The 19,117-nt window shown below is 40.6% G+C and overlaps 1 protein-coding gene across 2 annotated transcripts in view; it reads left to right on the top strand.

Moving 5' to 3' along the window:
* The window catches only part of LOC116320882 (vasoactive intestinal polypeptide receptor 2-like), a 52,199-nt gene that overhangs the window by 4,441 nt on the left and 28,641 nt on the right, over positions 1-19,117 (top strand). For both annotated transcript variants that reach the window (XM_039617773.1, XM_031740611.2), the window contains exons 2-4: positions 5,915-6,014; positions 8,568-8,675; positions 10,774-10,877. In XM_039617773.1, coding sequence (XP_039473707.1) covers positions 5,915-6,014; positions 8,568-8,675; positions 10,774-10,877 — 312 coding nt within the window. The remainder of the gene's footprint in view (positions 1-5,914; positions 6,015-8,567; positions 8,676-10,773; positions 10,878-19,117) is intronic.

Raw genomic sequence — 19,117 nt, 5'->3', positions numbered from 1 at the left:
ATTAATTATTTACGCCTTCTAATGTGTTCCTGTGAAGTCACGTAGCCTTATTAACCCAAATGCTTTCCCACATAGCGAAGAGCCGAGCTGCTGCACACATTTGCAGCTTCCACAGCAGGTTCAGGATGATCCAGGCACCATCAGACACCGTCAGAAATACAGCTTTCAGCCATTTAAGAACAGGTTGTTTCATCTAGTGCAAGAATGTCAAAGTCAACATCAATCGTGGGCCACATGCACGCAAAGCTACTTTGAAAAGTACACTTTCTACAGTATGTATCAGTTTTTCTACATGATAGAGAAATGCTGCTGTGGAAATGAAAGAAATCTGTTGGCTCTCTGGACCCACGGTGAAAAAAACTAAATGTCTTTACTCGATAGTGAAAAAACAGAAATATTATTGTTTATTTATTACACAGTTACTTTGGTGTATTATAAATAGCCATGGGAGAGGTTTTCTAGCTGTAGGAAAAGCCCTCCTTCACATTTTCCAGTGCCAGATTACACCCAGATTATAGCTGGTCTGATTCTGGCTCCCGGGCCTTATGTTTGACAGCCCGGCTCTAGAGAACCCCAATATTAAGAATAGCTTTAGTTCAGACAGGATCTAATGACTGTTGTTTTTTCTTTATCTTTTGCTTTGTTGCTCAGTTGTTCAACGTGACTCTGGCACTAACTTCCACAGAGAGTTTAAAAGATGGACGTAGTCTCCCTGATGTCATTCGTTAGTTAAAGTATTAAACCTGGACCTGTTTCCAACTCATGGACTTGTAATTGATAGTTGATGATGAGCATAGCCTGGATGAGGTTTGCCATTCTAGGAGTCGGACATTTCCTGTCTGATTCCTGGTATGAGGGAGAATGTAGGTTTAACGCACTTTACATCAGCTTTATGTAAACACATTTTTTGAGCTTCTTTGCTTTTATTTTGATTGGATGGTGGAAAGAAGACAGGAAAACTGGGAGATGTCCAGGGGGAAAACATGCAGTAAAAGGCCTTGGGGCAGACTTGAATATGGGCCTCTCCATTAGCCTTGTGGCATATATTCAACCCAACGAACTATAGTGGCTCCCATTTTAACCCTATGTCACAACCTCCTGCGTAACCTGAGAAATGTAACTGCACGTTGGGTCAATGCATATCACAATGACTTGAATGCCATGAACAGTTGTGGTGTAGGGATAAAAGGAGTTTCTGGTTACTATCTAAGTTAGGTTAGGTTACGTAGATTTGTGGCAAAAGTCTAAATTTAGGTATTTACATTTAATTTCAGACATATTATTCTGAAAATTCACCTGTTCAGCATTTCTTTGCACAATGATACTCAGCATATTCCACATTTAGTGAAGACAAGTTGCTTGCAGTAAGGGTGAAGTCCCTTACTTCACTTAACAAGGACCGCCGCTCCTCTCACGTCCTTGTTTAGCACCTAATCATCCTGCTGCTGATTTCCTTTCCGTATTGGAATCAGCTCAAGTGATCGTTCATCTTATTTGAGGTCTCTGTGTCTACACGTGTGGAAGTGTTGTTTGAAGTCTGAGTCTCTCCTTTGGTTGGTCACTTAAAGACAGAAGGAAAGTGATGTTTGAATGGTGAGCATGATAAGAATGATATCATGGTCAGGTTTTTGGCTAAAGAAATTTTAGTGTGTGTGTGTGTGTGTGTGTGTGTGTGTGTATAAACAGACTGACAGATCTGAAACACTGTGGAGAGTGACCATAAATCTAAGTGTAAACAGACCTCCCAACACACACGCACATTCGCGGTATATCAGTGAATCAAGTTGACACATGAACTTGTTCTGTTTGAGTGTTTTTCTTTGTTCACGTTGCCCTTTGTGTACAGTCTGTTTGAGTGTGTGTCCATGGTTACCATCAGCTGTACCAGCACACACACTCACACATATGAGGGTATGGTTTGATGGTGGCAGCAGGAAAATTTGGGTTATGGTTCTCATTCGGTAGCACTTGATTCGGTACAGTCAGTACGAGCGAGGTGAGGCTAATTAATGAGGTTTGGATTGAAATCTGTTTTCAAAGGTAGCTTCTGTGGAGCAAATATAAACCTCTGCATTTTCAATCGCTCAGCAGATTTCTTTTATTCTTTCTGCAATAGATGGTTCTCAGTTCAGTTTAAAGAGTCGGTTTTACTCAGTTTATGTTTACTGCTATTGTTTTTATTATTTAATAAGTTAGGGTATTTGTTATGGGAAAAATTTAGGATATGGCGCTCATTCCATTCTTTATAAGCATAAGTGCCTCTTTGTGCTGATATATTTTATTAAATTGATAAAAACTGCAACTAAATACTTTTCAAATATATAAATCTATTTCCAATTTGTAGTTAATATCATAACTGCTTAAATTTGTTATTTTTTTCTTGAAAGTTTAGCTAAAATTTAACTTTCCCCTTAATATATTAACCCTTATTGAGTCTTTTGATTTTAGTCTTACCTGGATGAGTTGCAGTAGCATCACCCTCACTCAGCATTACCTCAAGGTGCTTTATACTGCAGGGTAAAGACCCTACATACCTCCGACAGAGCCAGGCTCCAGAATGGGCAGCTATGTGCCACGACTGATTGGGGTCGATGGGGGAAAACAGGACAAAAGACGTGCTGTGGAAGAGAGCCAGAGATTAATAACAACTAATGGCTAAATGGGAGTTTATAAGACAGCCTGATAATAATAAATTCCAATAGTCTAGCCTAGAAGTACTAAATGCACGAACTAGTTTTTCAGCATCACTTTGCAACAGGATGTTTTTAAAAAAAAAAAAATGTTTTAAGTTACTGCACAAATGCAAGCAGTCCTGCATGTTTGTTTAATACATCCTGATCAAAAACATAATGCCATCCAGAGTAAGAATCTGGTTAGATACTGTATTTCTGAATTTAGAAGTAGAAAATTAGAGGTCATTCAGGTCTTTATGTCTTCAAGACATTTATGCAGTTTAACTAATTGATGTGTGTTATCTGGCTTCATGGATAGATAGAGTTGGGTATCATCTGCATAGCAATAAAAATGTATCCTATGCCTTCTAATGATACTGCCTAAGGGAAGCATCTATAGCAGCGGTCCCCAACCCCAGGGCCACGGACCGATACCGGTTATTTGGTACTGGGCCGCTCGGGTGTGAAATTTATGTTAACTCGGTTTCCCTGGGTCTTTGTAGTTGTGTGTCTTATTTTGAAAGAAATATTTACGCATTACCATAGCCACCAGAGAGCATTAAGGGCCAGAGAGGAGGATGTTACTCTCAATGTTGTCAGCACATTTCAGGAGGACGCTGCTAATAAAGTTACACAATTACACAGTGAATTTGCGTTTATTATTATTTTTACAAAATACTGCAGTTTTTGTCTCGGTCGTATCATTTTATTTTGTTGTATTTATCTGCGACACCTTAAAGGCCGGTCTGTGGAAATATTGTTTGATATTAAACCGGTCCGTGGTGCAAAAAAGGTTGGGGACCGCTGGTCTTTAAAATATATAGAATTGGTCCTAGCATGGAACCCTGTGGAACTCCATAATTAACCTCAGTGTGTGAAAAGGACTCTCCATTTAGATGAGCAAATTGGAGTCTATTAGATAGATGTACCAGTACCTTTAATACCTACGGCATGCCCTTATTGCTGTGATAAAATATTATAAATAACAGTGTCAAATGCTGCGGTGAGGTCTAGCAGGACAAGCACAGAGATGAGTCCACTGTCAGAGGCCATAAGAAGGTCATTTGTAACCTTCACTAATGCTGTTTCTGTGCTGTGATGAATTTTTAAACCTGTCTGGAGCTCTTCAAATAAATCTTTCCACTGCAAATGATCACTCTGAGAGTAATTGCACTCAGCTCAAGTCACACTGTGACTGTCTTTAGAAAGGTTGCCTCCTATCAGACGACTGCAATTGCCTTCCGATCAAAAGTAGTCATGAATGTGCAAAACGCTTAAGCTCTGGGCAACAATTTAGTCATCACAAACTCAATATAATCACCAAACAGCCCCTGTTTGTTTTTTGTTTTTTTTGTTTTTTTTGTAGATGCAAGGAGGTTGCTGTTTTATTTTTACTCCATTAGCTTACTCAGAATTTGGAGGTAGCTTTGTCAAGCTAAGTGGGTCCATTGTTGGATGGTTTTTGGGTTAAGCTGTTTTAATATAAGTTTGCTTGATGGACATATCTAATTTTGTTGCATTGCATGAGCCTCTTGTTTGTACTATTTTTATGTAATAAAGTATCAATATTCGGTGTCCCTTTATTAATACAATATCATCACGCAAAATATCACAATACTGTGCTGTATCGATCCAACCACCACACGCTCCCAACCCGAGGAGTCAGTCTTATAATCGTTTGAAAAAGAAAGTTCTCACAGGCCTCTGTGCAGTCCTGTGATAAGCTAATTACACCCTGTGATTGAATAGGTTTCTAGCTTGTAGAACCTCCTTTAGGAGCAATAACTTTAATTAATCGCTTTCTGTGGGACTTTATCAGTTTCTCACATGGTTGTGGGAGAATTTGGGCCTACACTTCTTCACAGCGTCACTTCATTTAATTGAAGTTTGTGTTAATTTGTTCATGAACAGCACTCACCACAACATTTCAATCAGCTTGAGGTCTCTGGGTCACTTTGCAACACTTTGGTTTTTTGAACAGGCTGTTCAACATACTCTGGGTATCCTTCTTTCATCTGGACTCACTCACACTAATCCTAACACTGACAATCAAGATAAGTGGTCACACAAAGCTTTCCTAAGTTGACCCAGGATTTCCCAATTTAACTACAAGTGTGTTCACTTGAAAAGGTTGTGGTGACAGCATCTAACCAATCACAAACATGGAAGAATGTACTAAGATTATAAAATAAAATAAAACAATATACAGAGAGGTTACACACACACACACACACACACACACACACACACACACACACACACACACACACAATACAGGCTGAAAGTAACACAGCTGCTGCAGACAAATCAGCAGAGTGAGTGGGTGCGAGAGGAAAGGTGCTGTAAAGCAGTTTACTACCAGGATGGTGTAAGATTGTGTGTGAACTTTAATAAAGTTTGGTCAGGTCAGGAAAGAAAACTAACAAATATGTTGACTGTAAGCTAAAAGGTGTATCAGTATCACACCTCAAGTGCTTCATTAAATATGTGTCTTAAAGAGTTTTGTTGTTATTCTTTCAGCTGTAGCCTTGGTGGGCTCTAACGCTCTGAGAGTAAAAAAATAAATACAAAAACAGGAGTATGTGCAAATTTGATTCACAAATTAGAATGATATTAATGATTTTAAAACAATAAAACTGTTGTGAAACTGTTTGCAGCCAACATAAAATAAAATTAAGGACCAAAGTTGCCTCTGAGAATCTGGATTCATTACTGATACTCTTCAGGGAAAGACAAAGATTATAGAAACTCCCTGCTATCTGCAGAGACCTCTGGGGGATCCTCCACAAATTTTATTTTATTTTATGTTTTATGGAGAATTGATTATTTCAACACACTGATCTCTAACAGGAACCTAACCTGCTTCAGTTCTTTTTTGTATTCACAAATCGTCACTGCTGTGTTTTACAGTCGACATCGGGAATTTCATGCTGCCACCTGACATACTTCAAGTATTGTGTAATGTAAAAATAGTAATTTAACAGTGAAATAAAAAATCCAAAATAACGGTAAGAGCCTGGATTTACATTCTGAAGGGAACTGCCTAAATCCTCCCCCTGAAAGCTGCAGATAGGAGTGAAAGGAGAGCAGATCGCAGAAACATGAACTTTACTCCAGAAAACTGGAGCACGTATGTCAAACACCAGCGTGCACAGCACAACCTGAGACAAAGAGCCTGACGCAGGAGGTTTGTTCATTTTGGAGATAATATTCATAATATTTATTTCCCTTCATCCCGACAGGTTAACGGAATGTTTTCTCCCTGCCAGTTCTACTGGGAAATGCAGAAAGCAAAGAGTGACTGTCAGACACAGCTGCAGCAGAACCTTTCCACTCATGCAGGTACGCACGCACTGAAACACACACCAGCAAGTGTTTGGAAATCCCCGTCCGAAGTATTTTACGTTAAGTCTGCTGCGTGTGCAGGAGCAGACACAAAATAATCTGCTGTAAGAGCATCACTGAATGTTAGGCCTCGGAAAATTATTTAGATCCATATCAAGTAAGGAAAAGTGTGTGTGTGAGTGTGTGTGTGTGTGTGTGAGTGTTTGAGTGTGTGTGAGTGTGTGTGTGTGTGTGTGTGTGTGTGTGTGTGTGTGTGTGTGTGTGTGTGTGTGTGTGAGTGCACTGAATGAGATCATTTGAAGCAAGGTCAGTTGATGTGAAGTGGTGGGTGTCTCTGGACACTATTTCAGACGGTGTTGCAACACTGAGCTATTTACCTTGTGAGATCAAACACTCCACAAATGTACACACATTTACACGTACTCAAATGCTCGCTATAAAGGCTAAAAAAGCCTCTTCAGTTACCTGCTTGGAGGGTGGATCGAAGAGAAATCAAACACACCTCTTTTCTGCACTTGGGCTACAATCAGATGATTTAAAAATCATTTATTTTTTATCAAGAAAGGATAAAAACGTGAAGGCAAAGTGTAAACTGTGTGACTTGCATGTAGCAAATAACAAAAGCGTTGAGCAGTCAGACTTGAAGACTTCATTTTTCCACATCTCTAATATGCCCTCATTAGAATGGAAGTTTAGAGGTCACCACAGCAACATCCTCCTCTGTCAAACCAACCCTTTGCATGTCCTCCTTCACTACGTCCATGAATCTCCACTGAGGTTTTCCTCTTTTCCTCCTGCCTGGCAGCTTCACAATCAACAATCTTTGTCCAATATATGCACGATCCCTCCTCTGCACATGTCCAAACCATCTCAGTCCTGTCTCTCTATGTTTGTCTCCCAACAGCTCAACCTGAGCCATCCCTTCGATGTACTCATTTCCAATCTTGTCCAATTGGTCATTCCCAGTGAGAATTTTAGGAGGGCCACAGTCTCTAAAAGATACATCTTAGCAGGTTTCCCCATCTTGTAAACTTTCCCTTTCTACTCTTGCTGCTATCCATCCCTCCATCCATCTTCTTCCGCTTATCCGGGGCCGGGTCGCAGGGGCAGCAGCCTAAGCAGAGAAGCCCAGACCTCCTTCTTCCTAGCCACGCCCTCTAACTTGTCTGGTAGAACACCAAGGTGTTCCCAGGCCAGCCGAGAGATATAATCTCTCCAGCGTGTCCTGGGTCTGCCCCGGGGCCTCCTCCCGGTGGGACATGCCCGGAACACCTCACCCGGGAGGCGCCCGGGAGGCATCCTCGTCAGATGCCTGAACCACCTCAACTGGCTCATTTTAGATGTGGAGGAGCAGCAGCTCCTCCCGGATGGCTGAACTTCTCACCCTATCTCTAAGGGAGAGGCCAGCCAACCTTCGGAGGAAGCTCATTTCCGCCACTTGTATCTGTAGTCTCATTCTTTCGGTCGCTCGTGACCATAGGTCAAGGTGGGGACGTGGACTAACCGGTAAATTGAGAGCTTCACTTTTCACTCAGCTCTCTCTTCACCACAACGGACCGGTACAGCATCTGCATCACTGCAGCACCAACAGGAACTCATCCCAGAATGAGCCAGAGTGGGCACTCTACTCGTTTCTGTCTCCAGATTTGGTGGTGCTGATTTTCATTCCTGCTGCTTCACACTTGGCTGTGAACTGCTCCAGTGCGAGTTGGAGGCCTGTTATCCTTCTGTCACAAATTACGTCTAACAAGATAGAGATAAAGTAAGGTAATGCATTACTTTTTTGAGTAGTAACCCTGATGGAAAAATACACATTAATTCAAATGTGTAAAAAGCGATGGTAAAATACAAACTGACACCATGGATATGCCTGCACACAAACCTCTGTGTGATGCTTAAGCTGCCTGACGAAGCAGCTTTGTTTTTTATCTCTTGTTTTTCAGCAAGTCAAAAAACTCAGAGAATGAAAGGCTTGAAGGACTGCTGCACACAATCGGCATCAGTAGAGTCTCCAGATGTTCACGACTTATATTATGAGGATTTCTGTGTGAAACCACAACACGAGTGACCAAAGACTGACGCACAGACATACAGAGGCTGTTCTGTTGTTTGTGAACGGTCGTGTGTGAATGTTTGAGCACAGAGATAATAAAAATGTGTTTAATCTGTGTGGTCTCAGCTTTCAGGCTGTGAGCTTTTTCTCACGCTGGTCTGTAGATACGCATGTGTGTTTGATGTTAAAGGACAGTACCAGCATTAGTTACTCTCAGGCTTCATCAGGCTACATTTACTTTAAACTTAACTATTAAAAGGCCTTCAGAGTTTCAAGTGAATGTCTTTGGAGTCCCTCCTGGCTGAGCAGTAAAGCTAAATGTCCAAACCTCACAGGCTGCTTTCATGTGGGCTGGATTTATTGTCCATGTTCAATCAGCAGCTTGCACAGAAGCTCCAAAGAGGTCGCTCAGCCAAACAGGAAGTTCTGTGCAGGCAAGTTCACACTTCTGATGTCTGCGTGTGTGTGTGTGTGTATCTCTGTATGTGTCTGTCCAGGATGTCACGGCGAGTGGGACAACGTTTCATGTTGGCCGAGTGCAGCGGTCGGCGATGTGCTGACCTTACGCTGCCCCACCCCCTTCCTGCTGTTTTTTCACAAGAACGGTGAGCTTCTTCTCAGACACACACTTCCTCCTGCTGCCCTTCAATCATCTTTGTTAACACACACACACACACACACACACACACACACACACACACACACACACACTTGGTCTTGACTTGGTGAAAAAAACAGAACTGTGATCTGGAAATTTTACAGAATTTCAGTTAAAGGAAGTTTCAACTTCCCTCAACATTTAAAACATTTTAAGACAGTTGACACTTAGTATGACCCCGCCACACAAAGTCTGAGGGCTCAGCACTGCTCAGCAGTTTATGCACTTTGAAAAACAGTGACATACTCAACATTTTATTATTTATTATATTTTAGTTTCTGTGTGCTGAAAAACTTTGAAATCTTCATCTTATTTAATTCTGATACAGAAAAATAATCCTTTTTTAAGTTTAGTTTTTTTTACAGGATAATGCTACAAACCTAGTGTTGCATTAAATCTTTACTGTATTATTTTACAGTAATAAAGTCCTACAGTAAACATGTAGTGATGCTGCAATTTCTTACAGTAATTTTCAGTAATACTGTCATTTCTAGTGTTACTGTATTGTTTTACAGAGTTTCTACACTAATCTTGTAATTTTATAGTAATTTATCTTGTGAAATTTTAATATTTGACAGATAAAAACACCTGATATATATCATATATCACTACATGTATTAACTAGCGCCACAAATGTCCCATATGTGTTGTGAAAACAAATTATTTTTTGGAAAATGTTAACTTTGATTTAAAATGTAAGCTTTGAAGTCACTGACATTTTAATAATAATAAATATATTCCTAAAAACAATAATAGTGTTTCCCACAGAATTACACATTCCTGTGCCAAACAAGCTTTCTTAAATACACAGTATATAGCATATACATAGTATATCGTCCCACAAATACTTGAAAAACAAAAGTCAGCTGTCTTCTATCCAGTGGATTCACTCAAATGCCACCAATCTGAACACTAATAAGAAGGAGTGATTAAGTAAGATTAAGTGAAAAGATGTTTGTGAGGCTTTTACTGCAGTTGAAATTCTTTATTACTTATTTTCAATATAACAGAACTCCTGCTTCTCTCCTTCTTTGACCTCTTTCTTTTTGAACTTTCTGCCATTTCTCACTTTGACTTGTTGTTACGTCCCTCTGCAGCCCCTAATCATCTTAATGTGTTCAGCTGGTGCTAATTGGCCACACCTAGTCAGGTGTGGATAAAAGCATACCTGAGGCAAGCTTTCCGGAGAGCTCACTTGTTTTTGCCTTGGTGGCACTAGCCATTTTAGCTAACCTGGTATTCCATTTTAAGATAAAACCTCTTCTCGCCTACACTCTGATATTCATCTCCTTTTTTATGTTGCGGCTTTTGAGCCGGGTCGTAACACTTGTGACTCTTCTCTCCTCTCCATCCAGAGCTTCTTGAGCTGTTTCTGTTAATGTTTCTAATCATTTGCACAGCGGCTGACGCCATTTGTCCGACCCTCTGTGATTTCCTTCAGTAGTGAGCGGCTGGTTTATCCTCCTCCCGCTGCCCCTGCAGAAACACACATCATTAATAGATGAGCATCACAATCAGCACCACAGACGAGAACAGAAGCTGCTCAGTATCAAAAGTCCTCACTGAGGCCTACTGAATGTGCCTGCCTCTGATGAGAGCCGTGTGAGAGGGTAAAAGCAGACATGAGTCATCATCATGCTGACTCAGTGAGTGCCCAGGACCCGTGTCTGCAAAACAAGCCCAAATCATGAGCCGTCCACCACCGTGCTGACAGTTGGAATGAGGTGTTTGTGCTGACATGGTGTGTTTGGTTTTCTCCAAATGTGGCGCTCTGATTATGAACAAACATCTCTACTTTGGTTTTGTCTGTCCAGGCATCTGCTGCTGTGAGTCTGACTACACTGGTGCTATATAAACTATACTGGATTTAATTGTTATTCCAGTTATCCAAATCTAAAATCTGTGGACAAATATCACTGAAGCTTTAAAAAAAATCTGGGCATTGTATATTCATATGCAGCACTGATGTTAGATTTCATGAAATTTACTAGTCAGGTTATTGGTTCAGTTCTGGAAGGCTCTAAAACCAGTCTGTTTTATTTCAGGCAACCTCAGCAGGAACTGTACAGAGAGTGGCTGGTCCACCGTCTATCCCGACTACATCATCACCTGCACGAGCACCTTAGAGACCCCAGAGGCAACCAAAAGGGCAAGTTTGATGCCTGTGGTGTGATTACGTTTGTGCGCCTGTGAGCTCAGCTATGAGTTATATGAAGCTCCACTGTGATTGCAGTTATGCTGCTTGTGAACAACTCTTTTAATTCTTTTCCAGTCTGAACCTTTTTAGCTGGTGAATTCATTCAGCAGTTTTCTCTTCAGTTTTTCTCAGTTAATGTCTTTCTCTAGGAATTAGAGTCTTTACATAATAATAAAACATAATATATAACAGGGACTGATTTTTTTGTCTTTGTAGTGTAGAAACTCTGATGTCTGTTTGAGGCCTGATCAAAGTTGTGTTTAGTTTTCATATCTACTTTGTAGCTGCTGAACCGACTCAAACTCTCAGTGTCTAATAAAGCTGAAGGCCTTAGAGCAGTCGCTATTAATGCAAAATTGTCAGTATTGGTATATCAGGGTTCTTGGATTCTCAGATGGGGTAGAAGATTAGTCAGAGCGGTTGCAAGGTGGTTAATTTGAAACGGCCTGGATGGTTAAAAACCATGTTAACTATAAAGAAAACATGAAAATATTAATCACTCATGGATCAGATATCATTGATACACCACAGCTGTTGATTTATGATTTATTTACATGCATGAGAGATGTATAGCCTTTATGTGTCAACTACACATGCATACACTTAATAATTTGTGGGAATAAAACAACTTTTTTATTCTTTTTCATGCATGGAAAATTTTCCCTCAAAATGTATATCAAATTATAACCAAAACAGCTTTGATAAATGTAGCTTCTGGCTCTTTACTGTAGCAGTTCACGCGTTCATCTGACAACAAATGGTCCTTGGTTTGATTCTGGGAGGAGACCCAAATGCTTTTGGGGTTGCATCAGGAAGGTCACCCACTGTAAAAATCTGCCAAATCAAACATGCAAAGCTATCTGCCGGGCTGACCTCTTGCAAATAAGGGAGCAGCTGAATGTAGCTTTAATCATAAGAGTTTCGTTTAAAGAGCTTTAGTTGGAATCCTTTGATGTGAATTTGTTTGAGGACACAGTGAAAGTGAAACTGCTGTGTACAGGTTTTAGCACCACCCTGATTTCCGTTTGGGTTCTGATCACAAAAAATGTATGTGCCACGTCCCACGCAGCACATGCTCAGCCTGTGGATGATGTTGGGAGAGTTCGTGGGCTGATTTGACCCAAATTAAAATGCTTGTGTTGCAAGAGGAAGCAAACCAACCACAGAACAGTTGCAGGTAAATCATTTTTACCGGATTTGATTGGGAAAAAGCTGAACCCAGACTAGTTTCAGTGTGCAGTTTGTTAGTATGTTGGACACGGGGAAACTCTTTGTCCAGAGGCCTGTGCTGCTAAGCAGGATTTGAGGTTTAGCGAGCCACCCACAAAGGTGATGCAGCTGTTACCTGGGTAAATCTCCATGGTAACTAACCTGTGGTTTATGTTAAAAATCAACACGTACAAATCACTTTTCTGCTAAATGATGTCACCATTTCCAACATTATGATTAATAGACTAAAAAGCAATGATAAAGGAGCCCCCTGTGAGCTGAAATGTGTAGCGTAAATTATTTATAACTCACCTTCAGAATGATAAATGACTATTTTGTAGCCTGACAGTGCTGTGGACGAGTTTGGGGAGACATCGTCTTAAGAAGAAGTTGTTATAACACTATCACTGATTCTGCAGGCTTTCAGACATACATACCCTCTGTAGCTCGAATCAAAGCTGTTTGTCTGCAAAACTAATCATTCATATTTCTTTTTAGTGTTATAAAACACAGTTTAACTGTTGATTCTAAGCAGCCAACTTCCACTTGCCTGACACTGGCCTCTATCTCTTTCTCTGTAACCAAAAGTTGTCAACAAGTACAGTGGAAAATAAGACAAATTACCACAACACAATCAGCATATTTTGCAGTATCAGGATCATTAAATCTGTGGTTTTATGTGGGCTGTTTCAGAGGAAATACAGCAATAAGTAACAACATTCTGCACAGGCGTGTGGATGCGCAGCTTTGTGGAAAGATGCCTGCTGCAGGTCTGCTAATGTTTACTCTGCAAACGAATCTGATGATGGGAACTGCCTCAGATTTCAAAAACAATTTAAAATATAGTTTTACTCTTTAAGCAGGTCATTCGAGGTTTGATATGGCTCCTAAATAAAGAGTTTTTCTTCTGATATCTACATTAGACAGAAAATGAATGGGCAAGAACAGTCTTAAAGTCTTTTTCGTAGTCAGTGCTGTGTGCAAAGATGTGTGCAAAAAGAGGTTCTGGAGCTTCCAGTGAGACACTGAAAATCATTAAATCAGAACAGACTTTATTTAAGCAAAACAGAAGCAGTGCAGGATTCAGCAGCTTTATTTTATTTCAACTGAAATAAAAAAACAGAGATCAAACCTCTCCACTCTGTGGTCTGATCTCAGCTCGGAGTTTTCTCAGATGCTCCAGCACAGCAGTGAAGCGAAAGGCTGATTTCATATCAGCATCTCTGTATGTGTGTTTGTTTATCTGCCCACACATAAACGCACTGAGAGGATGGAAAGTTCGCCGGGTGACACATCTGATCACTGGTCTCTGCTGCTCTTCGTGTCTCCCCTCAGATAACTCAGACCACCGTGAAGTCGTGGCCTGACTGTGCTGGTGTGCTTTTCTGTGATTAGGCGGAGCGGATGAGTGAGAATCTGTTGCAGCGTTTTGCTCAGTTCATCCAACTGACAAACAGAAATGACACAGCTGTACTCGCTTATCTATGCAGATACTTTGAGCTTTATTTGTGCACCTGATTGTTGTCCAGTTCAGTGCTCTGGGGTTCAGAGGAATTTAATTTGTGGTGCTAAGAAAATTAAACAAAAGATGCAAAGGTCACAAAGGTAACAGTTTTTTGGCTGCTTTTCAGATGACTGCATAATCCTTTCAGCTGATGATGAAGACCACAAACACATCATGTTTGGAGGTCAGCATAATTACATAATAATAACATAATCAAACACCGAGAGGGTAGGAGTGTTTTAAGCCTCTGTAAAATGCTCGAATGTCGGGTCATAATTTTGTTACAGACTGAAGCATCTGTTGGACTGAGTGCTGTGAAATTTGGTTGAGATGTTCATTTCCCTACACAGCATCTTTAGTCCCCAAAATCTCCTACAGATACTTCCCATCAGATTCTTTTAGGATAAAATGTTGAGGCATGTAGAAAACAGCAGACTGTGACAATTACCAGCAAACGTTTCAGTGTTGAATCGAAAAATAGAAGAAAGACAAAGAAGAAAGAAAACTCAAGGGTGACTCAGACTCTCAACCTCCTGCTTTGATGCTCGTGTCTTACATGCTTTGCTTACCATGCAGCAAAGCAGTTTACATGCACATAAATGACTTAACATGCTGCTTACATTGTGCTAGTTTATGTACATGGAGCACTACGTTGCAACCAAATACAGGGAGTGCAGAATTATTAGGCAAGTTGTATTTTTGAGGAATAATTTTATTATTGAACAACCATGTTCTCAATGAACCCAAAAAACTCATTAATATCAAAGCTGAAAGTTTTTGGAAGTAATTTTTAGTTTGTTTTTAGTTTTAGCTATTTTAGGGGGATATCTGTGTGTGCAGGTGACTATTACTGTGCATAATTATTAGGCAACTTAACAAAAAACAAATATATACCCATTTCAATTATTTATTTTACCAGTGAAACCAATATAACATCTCCACATTCACAAATATACATTTCTGACATTCAAAACAAAACAAAAACAAATCAGCGACCAATATAGCCACCTTTCTTTGCAAGGACACTCAAAAGCCTGCCATCCATGGATTCTGTCAGTGTTTTGATCTGTTCACCATCAACATTGCGTGCAGCAGCAACCACAGCCTCCCAGACACTGTTCAGAGAGGTGTACTGTTTTCCCTCCTTGTAAATCTCACATTTGATGATGGACCACAGGTTCTCAATGGGGTTCAGATCAGGTGAACAAGGAGGCCATGTCATTAGTTTTTCTTCTTTTATACCCTTTCTTGCCAGCCACGCTGTGGAGTACTTGGACGCGTGTGATGGAGCATTGTCCTGCATGAAAATCATGTTTTTCTTGAAGGATGCAGACTTCTTCCTGTACCACTGCTTGAAGAAGGTGTCTTCCAGAAACTGGCAGTAGGACTGGGAGTTGAGCTTGACTCCATCCTCAACCCGAAAAGGCCCCACAAGCTCATCTTTGATGATACCAGCCCAAACCAGTACTCCACCTCCACCTTGCTGGCGTCTGAGTCGGACTGGAGCTCTCTGCCCTTTACCAATCCAGCCACGGGCCCATCCATCTGGCCCATCAAGACTCACTCTCATTTCATCAGTCCATAAAACCTTAGAAAAATCAGTCTTGAGATATTTCTTGGCCCAGTCTTGACGTTTCAGCTTGTGTGTCTTGTTCAGTGGTGGTCGTCTTTCAGCCTTTCTTACCTTGGCCATGTCTCTGAGTATTGCACACCTTGTGCTTTTGGGCACTCCAGTGATGTTGCAGCTCTGAAATATGGCCAAACTGGTGGCAAGTGGCATCTTGGCAGCTGCACGCTTGACTTTTCTCAGTTCATGGGCAGTTATTTTGCGCCTTGGTTTTCCACACGCTTCTTGCGACCCTGTTGACTATTTTGAATGAAACGCTTGATTGTTCGATGATCACGCTTCAGAAGCTTTGCAATTTTAAGACTGCTGCATCCCTCTGCAAGATATCTCACTATTTTTGACTTTTCTGAGCCTGTCAAGTCCTTCTTTTGACCCATTTTGCCAAAGGAAAGGAAGTTGCCTAATAATTATGCACACCTGATATAGGGTGTTGATGTCATTAGACCACACCCCTTCTCATTACAGAGATGCACATCACCTAATATGCTTAATTGGTAGTAGGCTTTCGAGCCTATACAGCTTGGAGTAAGACAACATGCATGAAGAGGATGATGTGGACAAAATACTCATTTGCCTAATAATTCTGCACTCCCTGTAAGCAGAAAGTGGAACGCAAAGTCAGATGCATTTAATTCCTTTGTTACAATCTGATCTGCACATTTCTTCCATGTTTGTCACTTTGTAAGAGAAACTCTGACTGGTCCTTCATTCTCTGTGGAAGCAGTGGAAACCGCCGCCTGTCTGCGTCTGCTTTTGCTGTCATACCACAATCTGATTTGAGTGGAGGGATAATGTTACTGTTTCAACCATATTAGCTGGATTAGTATACGGTGTATTTATAGTTTAGTATGCAGTGGATAACAACTAGATTATTTCAGCAATAATCCTTCTTAATCTTATCCTGGCTCTCAGTTCGTCCGCTGTCTGAAACAAGCACTTTTAGCTGAAACATTTTAAGCGATGCACTCAAAGAACTCTGAACAGAGATATAATATGTAACAGAAGAGACTGTGGTTGTCTCTTTTTTTTAAAAGTCTCCTTTTCCATTAAGCTAATTTAGTTCTGATTGGCTGATCTGGGTAAAGAGAAGGTTTGTACAGCAGAAAGGTGGAGCATCAGAGCTCACAGCCAGAGCTGTGTGCCTGAGATGACCATACTAAGTCTACTCCCTCTCTATGACTTCATAGTGATACAGAGATATATGCATAGTTGGCTGGCCCACTTATCCTCCTCTTTAACATCAAGAAAGACTTTTTTTCTCTTTTTATAGGCATATGAGAAACAATACAAGTGACCAGAGAACATAAGAAATCCACTGGACCAGGTTTAGGGATTCAGTCTTTTGCATGGGTCTGTTCTGTATCTGTTGTGGCTAGACACTGGCTTAAATTCCCAGCTCCTCCAACAGAGTTGCGGGGTTCACTTCCCGGTCTTGGCACACTGTGCTCTCTAATCCTGTCTCATCTGTTCCCATATCTGCTTCATCACAAGATGAAGGTAAGACTTCTTGAAATTCTCCCACCCCTTCAGCTGACTCAGAGGAGGATTAGGAACCTGAGTGACACAGGTGAGTATTTGAGCTGAATGCTGCAGGTGCTTGAGAAAAAAAAGGCTTTTCCTTTTCTCAGAACGGTATGCCTGCTCTGCTATTTTTTTAATGGGCGTTTGAGTGTGTGTTTTCTTGTTGCTCAGAGGAGTCCAGCGTGACGCCATGGAGCTTATTTTCTGACCTCACAGTTATTGCTTGTAATCACGGCTGCATTCCAGGACCCTTTCTTTAATAATGAGCTTTAAACAAGCGAGTAACAACCAGGTTTAAGAGAATATCCGGAAACCATTATTGGCTCCACACTGTCCCTGAAATCATGCCACACACTTCCCTTGTTTTTTCACTACTTGGTTTTAAAAGCAAGTAGATTTATTGTATGAATTAGGATGAAGTAAAAATATCTGTTTCTTTATAACATCTTGATGAATCGCAGAGTAAATTGTGAACAAACTGAAGAGGATGTCTACTTTTTGAGCGATGCATGCTGCCCATACTGGAATCAATGATCTGCTGTGCTCACTAAAGTTTTGGGTCACTCCTCATTTCCATTTTTGGAAGGAAATGGAATATAGGTGCAAAAACAGAGTTTGTACAATTCTAAGATACTTGAATGTCAATATTTGGTACCTTCTTTATTCTTCAACACAGCCTGAAATCTCTTAGTCAGCTTTCTCAGCTTTCTTGTAATTTCTTTAAGTAGTTTTCTGGAATAGTCTTGGGGAAACTCCAGTTTCTTCTTTAGATGTTGGCTGCCTTTTGCTCCGTTCTGTCAAGATGATCCCACTCTGTTTTAATGATGTTGAGGTCCGGACTCTGGGGAGGAACAATCCATGACTAATGAGGTTTTTTAAAGTTATGCTTTTACTTCATTGACAGTGTGTTTGGGATCTTTGTCATGCTGAAAAATTAAGCTGTTATGTGGGATCAAATCTGATGGTACTTTTCTGTCCTCATAATTGCATCAATTTTGAGAAGATCCCCAACACCACTGAATGAAATGTAGTTACAAACCATGACAGATCCTCTACCGTGTTTTACAGATGTCTGCAGATATTTACGATTTAAAACCAAAACTTTAAATTTGGATTCCTCACTCCATAAGATCTGCTGCCACTGATGCTCAGTACATTTCTTGTATAATTTGGCATACCTCAGCTTTCCCTCCTGTTTTCCTTCCTTAACAATGGTTTCTTGACAGCCACCCTTCCACTGAGTCCATTTCTGATGAAGCTCCAGTGAACAGTAGGTGGATCAACTGAAGGCATGCATCTCTCAGTTCCTGTGTCAGGTCTTTGCTGGATATTTTCCTATTTGTTAAGGACATGACTTTCACATACTCTTCATCTGCTGTAGATAGATTTTTAGGCGTACCACTTCTTTGTTTGCCCTCCACTTGTCTGGTTTCCGACACACTGCATACCATGTTGAGATATGCCAAGTTTTTTAATAATAGCTCTTTGGGAATCATTTTGTTTGTGTAGAAATCTATTTTATGCCCGTCAAACTGTGCTATTGACATTTTTCATAGATTCAACTAAGAAATGGGAACAAATGACATGTTTTCGTGACAGGCTGCGAATGAGACAAACAGAGTGTAAAGAAACTGTTTGGGTCTGTGCTGAGTTGTCTGTTATGAGTAGACACAACAGTGGCTCATCCCCTGAGTGAGGTGCCCTTTTATGCTTCGGTTATTCATAGGTCAGTGTTAAGTGGCCCAGCAGACAAGAAAAACCAAAAAACCCCCAAAACATTCCTGTGAAAATGGTCACGTGCAAGGACTGGACTGAAAATGAGTGAAAAGGCAGCCAGTGTCCAAATAAAAGTTTGAAAGACCCTCAAATGCCCCTCACAGGGCCTCAGTACTACTGAGTATTTTATGATATTGCCATGTTATCTTGGGGTAATATTGCCCACTTCTGGTCAGCATAATTATCACAATGAATAAAACATTAAGTGAGTTTTGTAAATTATTGACATTTTAAAAATCAGAAAGGAAGACATGCTGTCTGGCTAATGTCCGTTGACCGACTAGTGTGTGGTTTCACAGTCTTGTCTGTCAGCTGCCTGTCATAGGTGAAAACACCAAGATGGTGACAACAAAAACAAAAATGCTGAGCCATGAGCCAAAGTCTTTGAAGCAGAACTTCACAATCCACAGGATGATGTCCTGTTGTCCAAAGTCATCTGAAAAAACAACATGTCATAACAATCTTTGCTAATGGATAGAAAATCTATAATAAGAAGAGAATATGTTCTGGTCATGCAGACTAGCTCAAACCTTTCATTCTCAGGCACGTCTCTGT

The sequence above is a fragment of the Oreochromis aureus genome, linkage group 9 (assembly GCF_013358895.1).
Source record: "Oreochromis aureus strain Israel breed Guangdong linkage group 9, ZZ_aureus, whole genome shotgun sequence".
Taxonomy (NCBI): domain Eukaryota; kingdom Metazoa; phylum Chordata; class Actinopteri; order Cichliformes; family Cichlidae; genus Oreochromis; species Oreochromis aureus.
The sequence above is the reverse complement of the archived record's forward strand: the minus strand, read 5'-3'. Positions and strand labels throughout refer to the sequence as shown.